The sequence below is a fragment of the Mya arenaria genome, chromosome 12 (genome assembly GCF_026914265.1).
Source record: "Mya arenaria isolate MELC-2E11 chromosome 12, ASM2691426v1".
Classification (NCBI taxonomy): Eukaryota; Metazoa; Mollusca; class Bivalvia; order Myida; family Myidae; genus Mya; species Mya arenaria.
This window is the reverse complement of record NC_069133.1, coordinates 4,673,215-4,690,934: the sequence shown is the minus strand read 5'-3', so window position 1 is coordinate 4,690,934 and position 17,720 is coordinate 4,673,215. Positions and strand designations below refer to the sequence as shown.

General features: G+C 33.7%; 1 protein-coding gene across 1 annotated transcript; it reads left to right on the top strand.

Annotated features, from left to right (window-relative positions):
* Window positions 1–1,921: 1,921 nt before the first annotated feature.
* On the top strand, window positions 1,922–17,104 carry LOC128211691 (octopamine receptor 1-like). The gene is given in 6 exon segments (XM_052916708.1): window positions 1,922–2,237; window positions 2,240–2,440; window positions 2,615–2,697; window positions 2,699–2,802; window positions 3,319–3,436; window positions 16,880–17,104. Coding segments are annotated over 6 exon segments (1,047 nt in total).
* The last annotated feature ends 616 nt before the right edge of the window (window positions 17,105–17,720 follow it).

Genomic DNA, 17,720 nt, shown 5'->3' with positions numbered 1-17,720 from the left:
TAATGCAGTTAATATCAATTAAATGTCAGTCGGATGACATAAAAAATAACAACATGCAAACGTATGTATTGACGCAAAAATTCTCTTCCGCGCGGAATATTTATGACGCATTAATCGAACACTGTTATATCAAAGCATCTTCACAACAACGCTTATTTATTTATTATACAAATGGGCAGCCTAATGACGCCAAATGTATAAACATATGTAAATACGGCCATTGTGTTTATATAAATCGTCTTTCAGCAGCCACCGAATGCGCCAATTAACTTTGTTTTAATGTTAAGGCTTGCATAGATAACGAAACACTTCATTCAGACAAATTTTAACTAATAAAAGGTGAAAAGATGTTTCCTTCATAGCATTGTCTTAGCCCTTTTTTCATTGAAAATACTGCTTTTTAATATTTAAGTGATCTGCAGTCCAATTGTTTGAAACAGCATAAATTTATATGATTTAACACCTCATTTCTATCGAAGTCTTTACAAAAGCTGAATAAGCTTTATATGACTAGGCTGTTTAACAAGTACAATTAACAAGTGAGTAATGTATGTGTTGTGGCCATGTGTGTTAGCATTTGGTTTCCTCTTAAATACGTGTTAAAACATACAATATGCGTGTAATGTTTAAACGTCCGACTGCTGGACCTTTTTCGGTAGTTTTTCATATACATATTCATATACTTACCAAAGAAACAAAAATGCCAAAAATACATTTTTGTTTGCATTTATTTCAATATTCAATTGGTAAAGTTGATGTTTTGATTTTGATAGATCAGGGTATTATTTATAAAGTTTAGCTGTACTGAATAAATATTCCTGAAATATAACTTTTGAGCAGGTACATTATTGACGCGATGTGAGGATTAATACCTCTTAACCGATTATCAAGTCTCTGTGGGAGATTTGCTCATTTTCGTCGTGTAAAACGTAAGTCGCGATGCATGTGAAACACAATACATATAAGGTTGTTATGAAGTATATATAGTATAAAGTACGATTGCTGTCCGTACCCTGAACATTAAACTCAGTAATAAGTTCTTTCTTGAAATCCACGAAACAAAGTATTAACGTCTCCAATAGAAGGCGCATTAGTTATTCATTATAGTATTGCACCATAACGCCAATCTCATATTTGATTGTATAGTGCAATGCGTATGCCACACTCGGTGATTACCTTCATTTTTCTCGACCTTCATCTGAATAAAACCTCCATAAAATGATGCATTTTATTTGTGTAAACATTTAATAAAGCGGAATGAAGGAAAACATGTACTGGTTCTAGAGCACTTTGCTTTCCTAACTTGTCCTATAAATCTACATAAACAATTTCGTTTTCGAAAACCCATTTATTGATACTTTACATTATCTATATGCTATTCGATAAAGACATTTTTTGATTATAATGAATTGAATTCCTTTTTCTTTATTGCAGTCAAGATTGCATCGGGATAAAATTACGGTCCATTTATCTGGGAAACCCTACAATGATCAGTTAGGTGGTGTCCGAAATTGTGGCAGAAAATAATTACCCTCAACTTCTTGGATAAAGCACACATTGAAACCAGAGCGTATGATTCAATGGTTTAATAAGTCAATATACTATACCAAAAAGAGAAACAATACCAGGACAATTTCAAACTTCATTCTTGTTTAGTACAGGATTCGTACTGGGATACAACTGGTTATAACAGTAATTTAAGTAAGGAGTAAGGTAGTTCTTCGAAAAACAATACATGTATTGTTTTAAGCACGAACAGTTTATATCAATCAGTAATAGTAATGTGAATCGACAAGTTTAACGAGTAAGACCGCCTGCTCTTCGGACAACAATTATATAATATGTGATAGCAATGTAGGGCGAATAAACAAGTGTTTGAATGACGCTGTGCTGTGTATGCAGTGAATACCATTATGCCGCAATGGAGGGTTATGATGTACCTTGCCAAACTGTTACTGTGTACTACAGTGATGAAAATGCAAATCAATTGGTGAAGACCGTGCTACTAAGCATTATAGACCTGGCTGTAATGCTGGGTAACAGCCTAGTGATAGCCGCCGTTTTTACAGCCCGGAAACTAAGGACGGTAACAAACATTTTCATTGTGTCGCTAGCGTGTGCGGACTTATTACTCGGGTTTGTGGTGTTGCCGTTCTCAATCTCGGTGGAAGTCGACGAGTGGTTGTGGGGCCAGGTTTGGTGTAGCATGTGGCTGGCCATCGATGTCTGGTTGTGCACTGCCTCTGTGCAATCAGCTTTGACCGCTTTATCGCCGCGACTCATCCAATCAGGTACCCATCCATTATGTCGCCGTCACGTGGTAGATGGCTTGTCGCCTCTGTTTTGGTTTTGTCATTTGTAGTATGCTTGCCGCCTCTGCTCGGTTGGAATGATAGCACGCTTAACAGCCCTTCCTCGTCTCTTCTCAATGAGTTGAATAGTTCGTTTTCATTACGGAATTGTTCAACCTTAAATCTAGCTAATATGCAAGACAGTCTCCCGGGACCACGACAGGATTTTGTCTTCAATCTAACTGGTGATGATAACGTCGATGGATTGTTTTCCAATATCGGTCTGTTCATCAACACATCTAAAAATTGTCTAGAAGAAAAAGTGACTTGTGAACTAACAACAACTACTGGATACAGAATGTACGCCGCACTGGGCTCGTTCTTCATACCTATGCTTGTCATGGTATTTTTTCTACCTAAAAATATATTTAACGGCCGTACGAACTGCAGCTTTAATTCGCAAAGGCGTGCTAAAGACACATATTAGCACTGATATTTCACAGCCGAATGGGTAAGGAGAAGATGAATTTTATCTACGGGTTTATCGAGGGGGCAGCACCTCATCACGCAAATCAGCGAAACATTGTGACTTAGGAGCTAGCTGCAGGACAATTTATAGCGATGCAACGTCGCGATCTCCAAGACTTGCTGCTAAGCGTTCTCCCAATAATAAAATAAATCACATCGAGTCAAGTGAACGATCAGATTTTAATTGTATCAGAGATAACCATTTAGTGAAAATAAATTGGGAAAATGAGACGAAATTAAATGGCGTTTCCCGCATAAATACTGTTTTCCTGACAGTTGCGAGACAAATTCGCAAATCGAAAAGTAGGCCAGGTAAATTGTCAAGTTATCTAACCAAACAGGAACTTGTAAACAAACACAACGATGATGGACACCCAGCTGTTAACGGACTTACACCAAACAGTTCTGATATAGCGTCCAAATCGTCCTCTCCAAAATTGCCAAGGGGTAAACTGTTAATTAGGGAAACAAAAGCTATTTCTGTGAAATGCCATGCAAGGAAGTTTGAACGAGAGGCAAAAGCTGCAAAAACATTAGCAATAATTGTAGGAGCTTTTATAATCTGCTGGTGTCCTTTCTTTACAATATACCTCATGGGGGCGTTTTGTAACGAATGCGTAAGTGAAATAGATTTTGCCGTATTCTTCTGGCTCGGATATTGTAATTCGGCTTTAAACCCGTGTATTTATGGGCTCTTTGCCAGGGATTTTCGTTGTGCATTCAAAAGGTTACTTCGTTGTCCCCGACGGAATGGATTTACGCGTGCAGCGAGGGCAGACTTTGTTATCGGTATTACGAGGAATCGATATGGTGCTTCAAATCATGATAAGGACAGCAGCGAGTCAGCATATAAATGATTAGTTGTCACTTAAAATCTTTACACTTCCCTTGAATAATTTGCTTTGCTTCTATTGCAATAATGTTGGTTGACCTTTGACAAACATGAAACAACGTTGTGTCATTTATACCCCTAATTCGGTATGATTATTTAGTTAAAAAACAAATTTTATTCAACATGTATATCAGACATCAGGTTGCAACATTGTATGATATACTATTATATACATGTCATTTTATTATTTGTTAACTTTTAATGCAAATTACATTGATTTTATACACTCCTAAGATGTTAAACAGAAAGTATCACTTTGATTATTCAGAAATCGATCTGCAGTAAATCGATTATTTTAAAGTACAATAGCTCGTATAAATGCACCCCAATATTCTTAAAATATAATCAACCTAAAGGGCCTTAACAAAATGAGATGTTTATAATGAAATGTATACCCTTTGCACTGGATTAATGTATTACACAATCAACAAACTTTTCATAACATTAATATTTGGGCTTAATGCAACCCGTTTTTTTTTATTATGAGTATTCATAATTGATAATAACTTTTTCCCTGGAAAAGACACATTCACATTATAAAAAAATATTTTTAAATAGCAACAAAGAGAAAACAAAACGAGGGCAAATCAGAGTCAAATAGAACTCATGACAAGGATATATGTAAGAAGTTGGTATTTTTTCTAGTCATATTATTTTAAAGGAAAATCAACCTACGGAAAGAGGAGAATTCTTACCGTTCCGCTAAATGCCAACCTAAATAACACTGTAACACCTAGGCAACATACATCTCACGTACTGTAAAAAATATAATGTTGTTGAAATAGCCTTAACATTATATAAATAGAAATATTTTCTGACATGTAAACTGTTATACGCTTACAGTTGTTTCAAGTCTTCAAGAGATATTTAGAGCATTCTTTAAGATGTCCTAGTAAATATTTACTAACTTTTTTAGATTTATAGCAAGGAATCAAACCAAGCTATTATCTGAATTAAACGACTCTTTCTTCATGGCAATGATATTTTACAGTGCTAAACACAAATGAAATTTCGTCGTAGACCTGTTCACAAGCATGGACATGGACCTTTATCTCCAATATCCAAAATGAATATCAAAACATGGTCTACGTTAAAACCGATGATAAGACAAATATCACTGAATTTATTTAAAAAAAGGCTTTTAAGGAAATAAATTAAGACTGATAAAAGTTTATTGGCAAAAACTTTCCTAGAATAATTTTAACACATATTGCTGTTTTCATTTAGATTACCAATATTATTTTAAAGTGCAAGCAATATGTGTATTCAGAAATATAACAATTAACGAAAACGATACTAAAACAAATAAGCAGATGTTGTAAATTTAACGACAATTCAGTCTCAATGTCTCCCCTCTGTCTCCGTGCAGCTAATACAAGTGACACGGTTTGCGTAAATTGAAATAAATAAGATAATTAGTTTAAAAGAAACAAAAAAGTGCTAAAAGGCACATATTCAAGCCGAAAAGTCCAAGTCCAAAGGCAATATGCCGATTTGCTAATAAACTTATTTTTTTGAATTAACCTAGATATATAAAACGACAGCGAATATACAACAAATTGCCAGCGATGCATTACTTATGTTTAAACCAATGGTTTAAAATTAAATTCCAGAATTGTCAAAAAATTGTTTTGATTTAAGAAAACCTTACAGTTATAATTTATGACTAATACTGTAAATAAAACGACCCGATCGTAACCGGAACCTGTTATCATATGACGTCATAATAACGCAGGGAAAAATAAGCCGCTTCATGGTTAATACGTTTAATCAAAATTTATCGTATAAATTAAAAACTAAATACAACAAAACATTTAACAAATCATAACTTAAATTCTCAAATTGTTTATTTAAGTTGTTTGTAGCCTGCCGACAGAACACGAACACCAGATACATTTTTTTATGATACGCGATAATTCGTGATCGAAACATATCCGAAGCATTTGAGTTCATCGGAAAATATTCGCAATTGCCGAAAGGCCGTTCATTTAAGAACTGTCAGTTGAGGTGTAACTATATAAACATGATGGCCAAGACATAAATTCATTTTTAATTATTGTTATATAAATCGCATACATACACAAACATATATTCTAGAGAAAACAGCATACAGGTATAATATAGTATGAATATGTATTGAAATAAATAGCTATGCCGTCTTAGAAGCAGCTGAAAAATACATGGCAGGGCACTTGCGTCATATTTGCCCGAGGCATTCACAATGGCAAGATAACTTGTTCTATAAATGGTTCTATTACGAGAAAGGTCGGAATGGGAAATGTATTGACGTAATAAATCTGCCTAATACACATGCTGACCGCCAATAGTTCAGGCCCCAATTTAATGAAACCTTAGCGTTACAAGCTTAAGAAGCTCATTTTATTAAGCCTATCTTCTTACATAAGCTTGATGTTACTAAATAAAAAAAAACTTAGTCTTAATTATCATACACATTAAAGTCTTCTTAAGAATGTTAATATAACACAATTTATACAAAAACAAAAATGGTCAGCATGACTTAATCTAGTTATAAGGGGCTTAAGGTTCCAATTTCCAGAACTATCTTAAGTTCATTATAAGAGTATCAAGCTCAGCTCGTATTGTTCAGGTTTATAACTTGAGTAGTATAGATACTATTATATAACCGGAATTATCGGTTATATAACAACTGCAGATAGAGTTGGGATCTCTAATTATTGTAGTACTTGGGGTTTATCAGTTTATTATTATTTGTTTTATTATTAAGTTTCCTCAAGTTAATGCATTTTTAAATAAGATTTACCATTTACGTTTTTTCTTTATTTAGGATTGTTGGGATAAGAGTGTGGTTTGTGCAAGTAAACTGGTTAAACCCCCAGTAAATTTTCATTTTACTGACCGGTCCAAGGCGGTACCTAACACTCCTTGATAAACATACCTAGGTTGTTTTTATATATAGTATGTATGCACTGTGCTGTTTGTGGAGTTGTGTGCTGTTCTTCCATGTTTCTTGTTTGTGATTTTTTGTTTTAGTGTTTTATGTCTTTGGCGTTTACCCAGTGCAATTAAACCGGGTTTATGTTTAAACTGTTTGCTACTGAGCTTGTTTCTGTAGTTTTTCACATAAGTATTGTCGTGTTGAAACGTTATGAGAGTTTTGAAAGAAACAATTCAAGATGATTTCGAACATATATGTTTTCAGTTTATAAAATTAAGTGAAAGTAAGTTATTTTCCTAAATAAAATTAAAATACTTGAGTTTGTTAGGCTTTTAATTGTTTTGAGAAAATATGGCAATGTTGATGTTAGAAAGAGAAAAAAAAGAAGTTGAAAGAAGAAGAACTAACTTTGTGTCATACTTTGATTGCGATAATTATGTAAATAACACTTAGTAATATTGTTTACAGGATGCTACTAATGTAAGCTAATAACACAAGTACGTTAAAATCGAAATGTTTTCTTTTAAATAAGAAGATGTCACAATTAAAAGTTGGGATTGCGTTTAATTGTTTTTTGATTTGATGTACAGGAAATTGATCCACTTGTTTGAAATTAACTTCGCTGTTGTTGTATATAATGATGTAAATATGTTTTTCCCTGGTAATGATCTCTGTTCATTCCGTAATCAGGTATTTTGTTCAATAATTCAAATCATTGCTCCTATTTTATTTTATTTCACGTGCTATTGAACAATATATCCGAGTGAATATTAAACGTCATCATGTTGTTTGAGCCTCTCTCGTCGATTAATTTGAATTTAAATCTTGAAATTGTGTCTCATCTCCATTTTCAATTTGATTTGTTTTTTAACGAATTCCATTGTATATTTTGGCGTTTCGTTTCCAATATTTCTGAGGAAATTAACTATATCGAGTATTAACGACTTTATTATTTTACAAAGGGAATTGATACGAAGAGAAAGCTACGTAGGTTATATGTCATGCCAATGTTATTTGGAAATGACGTTCATACTGTTGTTTTTTCCTATTAAATCGTTTCCACTGTCTGTATCATGCGAAGCCTTCAATGATATATTTTCTGCACATAACTACAGGCTACTGTAATGTGGTTTAACAATGCGCCATATGCGTCAGATGCGATACATGCTATCAGCTACAAAGGTTCCTTTTCTCGACTGTCGTGATTCCTTTAATGTCTGCATACATCAAACATACTTGTTTGTTTTTAAGGATTATAACCATAATAAAACCATTCAAACATTGTTTATTTGAAGTTAAAAAATATTTTGAAATCAATATTGTTTAAACCAAATACTGATGAATCTATTTACATCCCGTTTTAGGATTAAAGGGTGCTATAAATGCGTACTGTAACATAAATGACCTGGTCTTACGACAAACAAATTATTGAAGAGTTTCCTCCGCCGGCTTTGCTTCGAATACATTACAACGATCTTATTAATTTGTCAGTATGTGGGAACTTAGGGTAAATCTTGCAGTATCATGGAATCAGGATATTTTTCGGAGCGCCAAGCATTACAACGACATTTAAGTGAAATTCAAAATAATTCGTCAAACATTCGCACATGTCATCGTGAAGACATATTGCCTTTACTTATACTTTAATATATTTGTACTTCTATCAGGTTGATGTTAATAAAACGATGATGCAATAATTGTGAAAATAAAATGATTCCTCTGTGAAACATAATTACGTACTTGCTTACAACTTACTAGTAAAACATAATTACTTCCTGACGTACAACATACTAAGGCGACGTTTATGTTAAACATTTGTACTCGGAATGGGCGCCTGTTTATCAAAACAGATCTAGAACTCTATATTTGAAAATTGCTGATCTCTTCACAATTCATGGCAATAAATATGGACAAGGAATAACATAGGGGATTATTCTTTACTTAATTTATACGTCCAATCGTAGACGCTCTGTTGAACCACGTGACCGTACAATATATTTTCGTATTGGGACGCACGCGCGTACAAAAATCCCATATTTTTTCCGTATTGTACGAATCACAGGTCCCATGTTAAATCTATGATAAAGACCGAAACCCGTGAAAAGGTTCCGAATGAAAATCCGAATCAACAGGCGCTCTAGATAAAGCGTTACGATAAAGGGTCTGTTATTATCGGATCATTAATGTCGTTTGTAAACACGGACATTATTATTATTATTTTTATCATTTTTATTATTATTATTATTATTATTATTATTATTATTATTATTATTATTATTATTATTATTATTATAATAATAATCATTATTGCTATTATTATTATTATTATTATTATTATTATTATTATTATTATTATTATTATTATTATCATTATTATTATTATTATTATTATTATTATTTATTATTCTTATTCTTATTATTATTATTTAACATTTTCTGTACAATACAGAATATATTTGGGGTTATATTTATAGGTATATAATAAAAAGGTTAGTTAACATTGTTCAGTACAATACGGAATATATTTGGACTTGAACATAACTTGGAAATCCATATGACTTTCCAAGCTGTGTACTCGTCCAAATATATATCCGTATTGTACAGAACAATGCTAAATAACCTCTAATTATAGCAGGCAAAGTGACAGCTCTTGACCTTTTCACGACATCTCCACTGTATCATATCCGATGTAGAACACTCAAATGTCCGGCATTCATCACTGTAGAGCGGTGCAGGGCACCATTTTGAACTCCTTTTTTCAGTAATACTTGTTGACTCCTGTCATCTGACGTTCAGAGTGTTTATTATTATATGTGATATCGTCTGAGAAATGTGTGTCCTAGTTAGAAATCCTGTTTTAAACACGAGAAACGAGAGGCGTGTTGATATCGTCAAAGCCTCAAGGTCAGAGCCAATAAGAACAGAACAATATGACCTATATGGCTTTTTGTTACCTCTATTATATCCTTACGTGTTTGATATATATACCTAATTATAAATGAAAAATATATGTGTACATATTGATTTATTTACCTCGAAAAGTATATATTTTATCATTTATTTTTAATTGCAAAGTATTAAAACATTGAGAAACAAACGAACCAAAAGCAATGAATATATTAAATGGCAATATTAGTAATGTTTTTTTCCCTTTATGTCGTTGACAAATTGTGTTACGCATCAAAGGCTATTCAATTATAGTTTTTCACTTCCCTTAGCATTCTCAATGAGTTGAAGTAAGTATATGAACGTTACGCTAAAACAGGAAGCAGTTTGTGTCTGGCGGTAGAACATTAATCTGTATGTATATTGATCCGAAGAAATAGAGGATATTTGTTTCAGTGTAAGATTGTATTTTATTTCACGAGTGTCATAGAAAAAAATATATTTTCACGAGTGGCAAACCCTGATTGGTTCGTTCACGGGTAGTATCATGCGAGGCGTTTTGGCGTCAAAAACCACATTAATTCTTCAAAATACTACTATCCAACCTGTTTGTTATGTAATCTAATTTAAACGTTCATATTGCATCTGTTGACAAATGGCGTTATAAATTGCGCACTGTATAAGTATAGATAATTTGCCCGACAACATACAATGACAGTAACGTCTTTCTCAACAGACTTTGTTCCAAATATATTACAACGAGCTAATGCATCTGTCAAAATGATCAAACATAAACAATGAAACAATAGGGTAATTTCAGTAACGAAAGACCTAGTAGACAGACTATGGAATACAATTTAAAATACTGCTTTCATGTGTCTGTACATGTACTCGTTAAAGGCATTGTGTCGGTTGAATTGCAATGTGATAGTCGTACTTGTATGAGGATGATTGCTAAATCAGTAAATGAAAAATGTTTTGCCTGCAAAATACGTCATAGTTAATTTCCTTTAAAACAGCGTATTATGTACGGTAGCGTCAATAGAGTAAGAGCAGTCGTATCTTGTCTATCAGACCAGATGCATAAGTATTTATATATATTGTTAAAAAACAAATCACAACAGACCTCGCAGTTCGCGGCAAAAACGTGGACCAACATGCAATGTGTGGGCACTTGACCTTCTCATGACATCTCCGCTGTATCGTATCCGATTTAGAAGATTGAAAGTCCGGCACTGATCATTTTACGGGCAGTTCAGAACATCATCTTTAACTCTTAATGCTGTTTCCAATAGCATGTGTTGGTTCCTGTCAGCTGACGATGACAAGGTATATTGTTACCATTGATACAAAATTATAAAACATCAGTAGACGTGTGTTTGTTTATGTGCCAACAACATTTTGAAGAAAAGCATATTTACAATCCTTGAGAAGCGAACGCAGTAATTCTTGTTTTATTGCTTTCAACGTCCAAATACCCAAGGGTCAGAGAAAAAAAGAGGAATAATGAGAATAGTCACCGGCCAATATGATTTCCGCAGATGTTCATCACCGATATTAGGTCCCGATACATTTCATATCCACACGCCTGTCGGGGATAATAAAAACAATTATTAATCAACTAATACCTATTTGACGAGATACAGAGACAATTGCGGTACCAATACCAGACAATAGAAGACAATATATACCAGAACTCGCTCAATATCGACCAAACTTGGCCAATATCAACAAAACTCGGCTATTATGAGTTTCCTCCGTTTTGATTGGCTTCAAACCACGCCTTATATAGGATTTGAAAAATGGGCCATTTTTATTGGCTGTCGAAACTCGCCTAATATGAGAAATATGCTGGAAATTATTTTTGAAGGTAGCCATTTTGTTTTCCGTTTTTCGACTGTTTTGAATTTTTTTGCTTCGTATAAACCTATTCGGAATACTTGAACCTATTTAATGATTGAACCACTTTGTACGGTTTGATATTACAGTTGTATTTAACCCGTTGGTGGATTTTATGACTATTTTGATTTTGTTCAGAGACAAAATGGACGACGAAAGTAAAACTTTTGACGTTTTGTAAACGATTTACAAAATTAAGACGAAAAGACATGCTTCCTTACAATACACAGTGCTTTATTCTTAAGTATGTGCATTGTCATTTAAGGATGCATGTCAAATCAGCAAAGTCAAGTCTAGAAAAGCAGACACCATGAATGAATAACCGATCAATACGGCTTCAATGTGAACTAAAGGTAAGTTATCAGAATGTTTTTAAACAAAATGGTAATAGTTAATTAATAAAATACTTATTAATCAGGTGATTTTATATTGGCCCTTTCGGGCTCAGGCAAATATAGCTAACCTCGGACAAATAACTAGGCCAATATGAAATCACCTAATTAATATCATTATACTATGATTCATTCATGTTTACAATGTTGTATTTACCTAGTAAGGTTTCAATATTAACAATCAATAATTATTAAACGGGTATACTATATTATATTGAGAAACATACATTTAAAAGCATGGAGTGGTGAATGGTCATATGTCAGAAAGGGAAACATTACATCTTAACTTTAGTATGGTGTAAGGATTTTATCCAAGGCTATTCACTTAGTCAATAAACGAAGTCCATTTAAAGGTACAAAGTTTAGATAGATGCACAAAAGAAACATATGAAATATATAAGCGATATTTTGGCGCTTTTTTAACTGGGGAATTTGTGGCTACGTACCTAGAAATTTATGCGACTAGAAGATATTTTGAATAACTGATTCTTAAAGTGTAAAACTATTAACATTCGAAGTGGCAAGGAAGCCAAATGTGTTGTCGTATTAAACATACATTGTGACATTTAATTAATTGCAGAATTACCGATACGTTCTGTATAGCTGTAAGTTACCTTTGGATTTTAGCAGTATCATCGTTCCTATTAGTATCGACATTCCTGTAAGATAGATTTTGCTTTTTTATCAATATTGCGACTAATAAAACGAAAAAGCGGGTTGCACGCAAGGGCGGAAGTTAATCACAAGGAAACATGGATATTGCAAGTAAGATATAACGGTTTATTATGCATTGGGATGATTTTGAAGCATTCTTTAGGCTTAAATATATTACTTAATGGCAACAGAAAGCCTTCTTAAGAGAAATTTCGTAACATTGCTTCTAGGAGAATAAGCCGCCGGCATGGTCTCTGAAATTAACATGTGAAGGATATGTATTGAGATAAATGATTGTGTATCGGGTCTTTTTCGCACAATGTCCGTATGCATAAAATGTTTTTGCAAACCAGACATAACGTGTGTGCACTGTGTTTTGTATCATCATTCTCGATGTAAATAATTGTATCGCTTTTTTTGAAACGGTATTTAGAATTATGGCCTACTGAATCCCTTGATCATAAAGTCAACGAGTAAAACATAGCAATGGTATATTCTACGTGTTTTATCGTTATTACTGCTACGAAATGATCCGGAGGGAAAAGTAGAAATAGTTGACATTTGAAAGTATAATAATGTAACTACTAAAGCAAAACTAACAGCTTGATGCGTATGGAGTAAGTGTCCTCATTTTGTAAATGTGCTTATAACAAGAAAGGTTGGATTAATTTTGCCAAAGGGGAAAAGCCTTTACGTAAATACTATTTCTGATATATTTTCTGACGACAAACTAGACACTCTTTGATCGTAAATATATATACTTTTGTATCGTTAGTTGATTACGAAAATTAAATACTAACGTCGAAATATAGCAACGGTAACGGGCGCTTCAAACATTCAGAGCATGCTCTAAACGGTTATGTTTTAAATGTTATGAACAATAATAAGTTCATGATGCAATCTTAAATGTATACTACGGGATATTATAAAAACAAATGATCGCCTATTTCACCTTTTACTAGAACTAAGTCAATGTGTTGCATTCAGCATCTTAAAAAAACACAATGGTATATGATTATCTGATGTCATGCAGAGGTGTCTAAAAAGAAGTTTAGTTTTTATAGAGCAAATTGCCGTTCTTCTGGGCTGAATTTAACCAACAAAAACCTTGTTTGTCAACAGAAATTTTGACTTAGGCAAGAAAATGGTCCAAATTAAAAATTTATATACATAGATATGATGACAATTATGTGGGATTCGAAATAAACGTTGCAAAAATTAGTAAATTTTCCCAAAGTTAAGTGATCAACGTAAATGCTTTGTGAAAACGACCACAGTATTTGTTGTTGTTCATTTTTTTTCACGCGCTAACGAGAAAAACAGGACCATGTTTGCGTCATTCTAAGTTGGGAACTGCAGTGATGTATTTGTCTTTAAATTATCAATATCAAATATAGAAATTGCCTCACAATTAATTTATAAATCCGTTGTACATGTATTATATTGTATATTTCCCTTTGACAAAATTAATCCGACCTTCTTCGCCAGTGTTTTTATTCAAACATCTCTAAGACAATTGAAGCTTTTAGGAGTAACACTATTATAATTAGACAAGGGCAATAAAATAAGGGAAAATGAATATGTATTACTCGAAAAAACAATGAAACCAGAAACGATTTTCAGCTGATGTTATTCGTCTTTTAAAGAAAATTGGTTATGGTTTTTTGACATGACCGGTCTTGATCGACCCTGTTTTGTTTAATAAACCGTTGCAATGATTACTGGCTCCATGAATCCAATGCGTAAACAGAAGGCATATTGAAATTTGCGATGATGTCAACACTGACTAATTGTTTTTCATTTAGTTACCTCGCAATGTTCACAATGCTGTTGTACTTCGCAATGTTTACAATGCTGAAGTTACGCGATGTGTTCACAATGCTGTATCTATTTCACAATGTTCACAATAAGTAATAAATTGACTCTGTTCACAACGATGTTGAAGTTAACTTGCAAGGTATACAATGCTGTATGTACCTGTTCACAATGCTGTAGTTGCCCGCAATGATCACAATGCTGTACTTACCCAACAATGTTCACAACTAATTAATAACCTCACACTCTGCACAATGGTGTAGTTACCTTGCAGAGTCTAGAATGGTGTTGTTTACTAATAACGTCCAATTCAGAGATATTTTCTAATTACGGGTCAGTTACATGAAAACTTTCTGATTATGGCTTGGTTTCACAGGCCGTCACATGTCATTTGGGTTCTTACGAAGTGCCTCTGAACATAACTAAGTAAACTGTAATTATGTAAGGGAATTGCAAGATCTTACTGTATGATGAAAATACCGATTTTTAACCTAGCAAGTTGTGCAGGTACCAGACGACCAGATTTTTATTTTGTTCAGATCTTTTAAAAAACAGCACAATTTCCATCGCATGTAAAGCTACATTCCACGTTCTCTTGTTCTTTTCTTGTTTAAACCTCTGAAAAGGAATCATAAGATACCTTACTAAACATTTAAGTCCATTTTTAACTCATTGGAACTACAACTGAATACGAGTTGGAGCATTATTAATGCATAACACAATGTTACACTACCTGTGATATAAAGCTTTTTGTGCTCACTAAGTAACATATATCAAGATCTTAAACTAAAACAAACAATTACTCTATGCATTTAAACTTATATGACGACTTTATACGCAATTAGTACAATACTGTTTATACTTATTTTCGGAAATTATAACGTACGTATATCCACTTTTTTGTTCGAAATGTGTCGATTTTCTACGTCTGTGTACGAAATCTAAACAAGTACTGAAAAATACACAACGGTAAGTTGCGAACAAAGAACGATAGAAAAATACAATTTTTTCTGCATTTTGCAATATATTTTAAGTAACAACTTTCTTTCCATCCCTTTATTATTTTGATTACAACTGTACTGAGATGATATTGAAGACAACAGTGACCGTTACAAGACGGCATCCAAACATATATTTTTAACGAATTTAATGGCAATGTAATTTTCAAAAGCTTGTTTTTGTCGTGGTTGTTTCTCTGGCAATTTGCTCTCCTTTACTACTATAATGGGCAATTCTTGGCATCTGGGGTTTTCCTAATAGTATTTATTTTGAATTAGCAAATATAAATAATTTATTGAAAGTAATATTAAGTTTACTTTGTTAAGGGTCCTCGGCATCGGTAAAGAAGAGGAACTCAGGTTTTAATAAACCAAGAATATTAAAGGCTCAACTGTAGACGAAGCCTACATATTTAATCCGGAGTTATACACTTTAATACAAAACTACACTCTTTGATATAACAAACACGTGTCATTCAGATTATTCCTATTTTGCACGATCTTCCTCGATATCAGGTGCAAAGACGACAGTTAATCTTGTGAATTGTTTTCCATTTATCTAAAAATAACCGCAACATATTGCCTCCAGTCCGAACCCAAACAATAACTGTGCAATCATAACACGACAATACATCTTTAGGTGTGTACATTGTAAGCACTGAAATTCGTGCTCAAACAGAAATTTCTTGATAAAATCATGACAAATTGTAATCGAACATGTACATAAACAAAAGTGACCGTAAAAATGAAAATGTACTGTATTTTTTAAAACACATTGATAGCAGCGAGGTATACAAATAAAGAGTTAGTTTTGTTCCACCTTCTTTATACATCAATACATGTAGAGACTCATTCGTATTCATTATCAATTTTATAGTTTGTAGACGAAATTATCTGGCATCTGTTATGGGAAAATGCTCTTAAGAAATTGCTACTTCTATCCGTTTAGAAACATATCAATTCCAGTTGTCCTTCTAATTCCCGGCTGATTGACGCCTTGTCTTGCGGACAAAAGAACTCCTTAAGGCTCGTGCTCGTTGATTGGCAACGCAGATTAGTTCAAGATGAATATCAAATAACCGAGATATAGCTATGATGAATGATGAAGATAACTTGGTAGGAGAAAAAAATAAAATACAAATGAAGGCGTGCTCAAGCGGTATTTTTTGTCTTAAAAAAGTAATACACTACTTTATATGCCGATGTTAAACCTACGGCATATCCACCAAAGCATGCTGCCAACTTGTGCTTGTATTCTTGTTAGCGTCTCATCTTTGCTACGTGTCTGTGATACAAATTGTTAAGACAGTATATACAGTTATTGCGTAAATGAATCATTAATGCTTTAGCACAACCACATTGCCGAGAATGAGGTGAAGGTGAAAGGATTTAAGTCCATAATCACATGCGAGAGAGCTTTTTGTTAACTGAGCTTCGTCTCCCCTGTCCGGTTCATTGTATTGATTACTTTTGACCTCTAAAAATGCACATGTTCTGCAATTAATTGTTTTCGATGTTTCCGATCATGGAAACGATATTAAGAAAATGCTTTTAGAAGTAAATGAGATCGAGTACTGGCTTGTATAAGGAAACCAGATCGATTGCAGGCTTTCACAAGGTCCTTGGATCGAGTGCGGGCTTTCACAAGGTACCGGGATCGAGTGTGGGCTTTCACAAGGTACCGGGATCGAGTGCAGGCTTTCACACGGTACCGGGATCGAGTGCAGGCTTTCACACGGTACCGGGATCGAGTGCGGGCTTTCACACGGTACCGGGATCGAGTGCGGGCTTTCACAAGGTACCAGGATCGAGAACAGGCTTTCACAAGTTAATGGGATCGAGTACAGGCTTGCATAAGGAAACGAGTTCGAGTAAAGGCTTTCATAAGGTCCTTGGATCGAGTGCGGGCTTTCACAAGGTAACGAAATCAAATGCAGGTTTTCACAAGGTAACGGGATCGAGTAAAAGCTTGCATAAGGAAATGAAATCGAGTGCAGGTTTTCGCAATACAACAAGATCGAGTGCAGGCTTTATAAACACAACGAGATCTTATACATGATTTTACAGGCTTGAATATGGATATGAGATCAAGTTAAGGTTTTGAAAAAGCCATTAGATGTGTTTAAACTTTTATACATTTTAAAAAGAAGTAAATTTTGAATTTAACTCTATTTTAAATTTACCTAAGTACGCTTTAAGAATAAGTTTCATTCTGATATGTCACGCAAATCCAAAAGAAATTTTCTTTACTTCATAACTAATATGACCGTAACTACGTTTTCGAGCGGGAATCCGAAGCATTATCAAGTAAAGTGACAGAGCGATTTTAAGTAGGCTTGCTCCCATTCAGTCCTTATGGGTTCTAACCACGTGCCTTTTGATATTTTGCAAACTTAGCTCGTTCTGGTATTTTCAATTGTGTTTTTTTTATGGAAACACAAATACGTT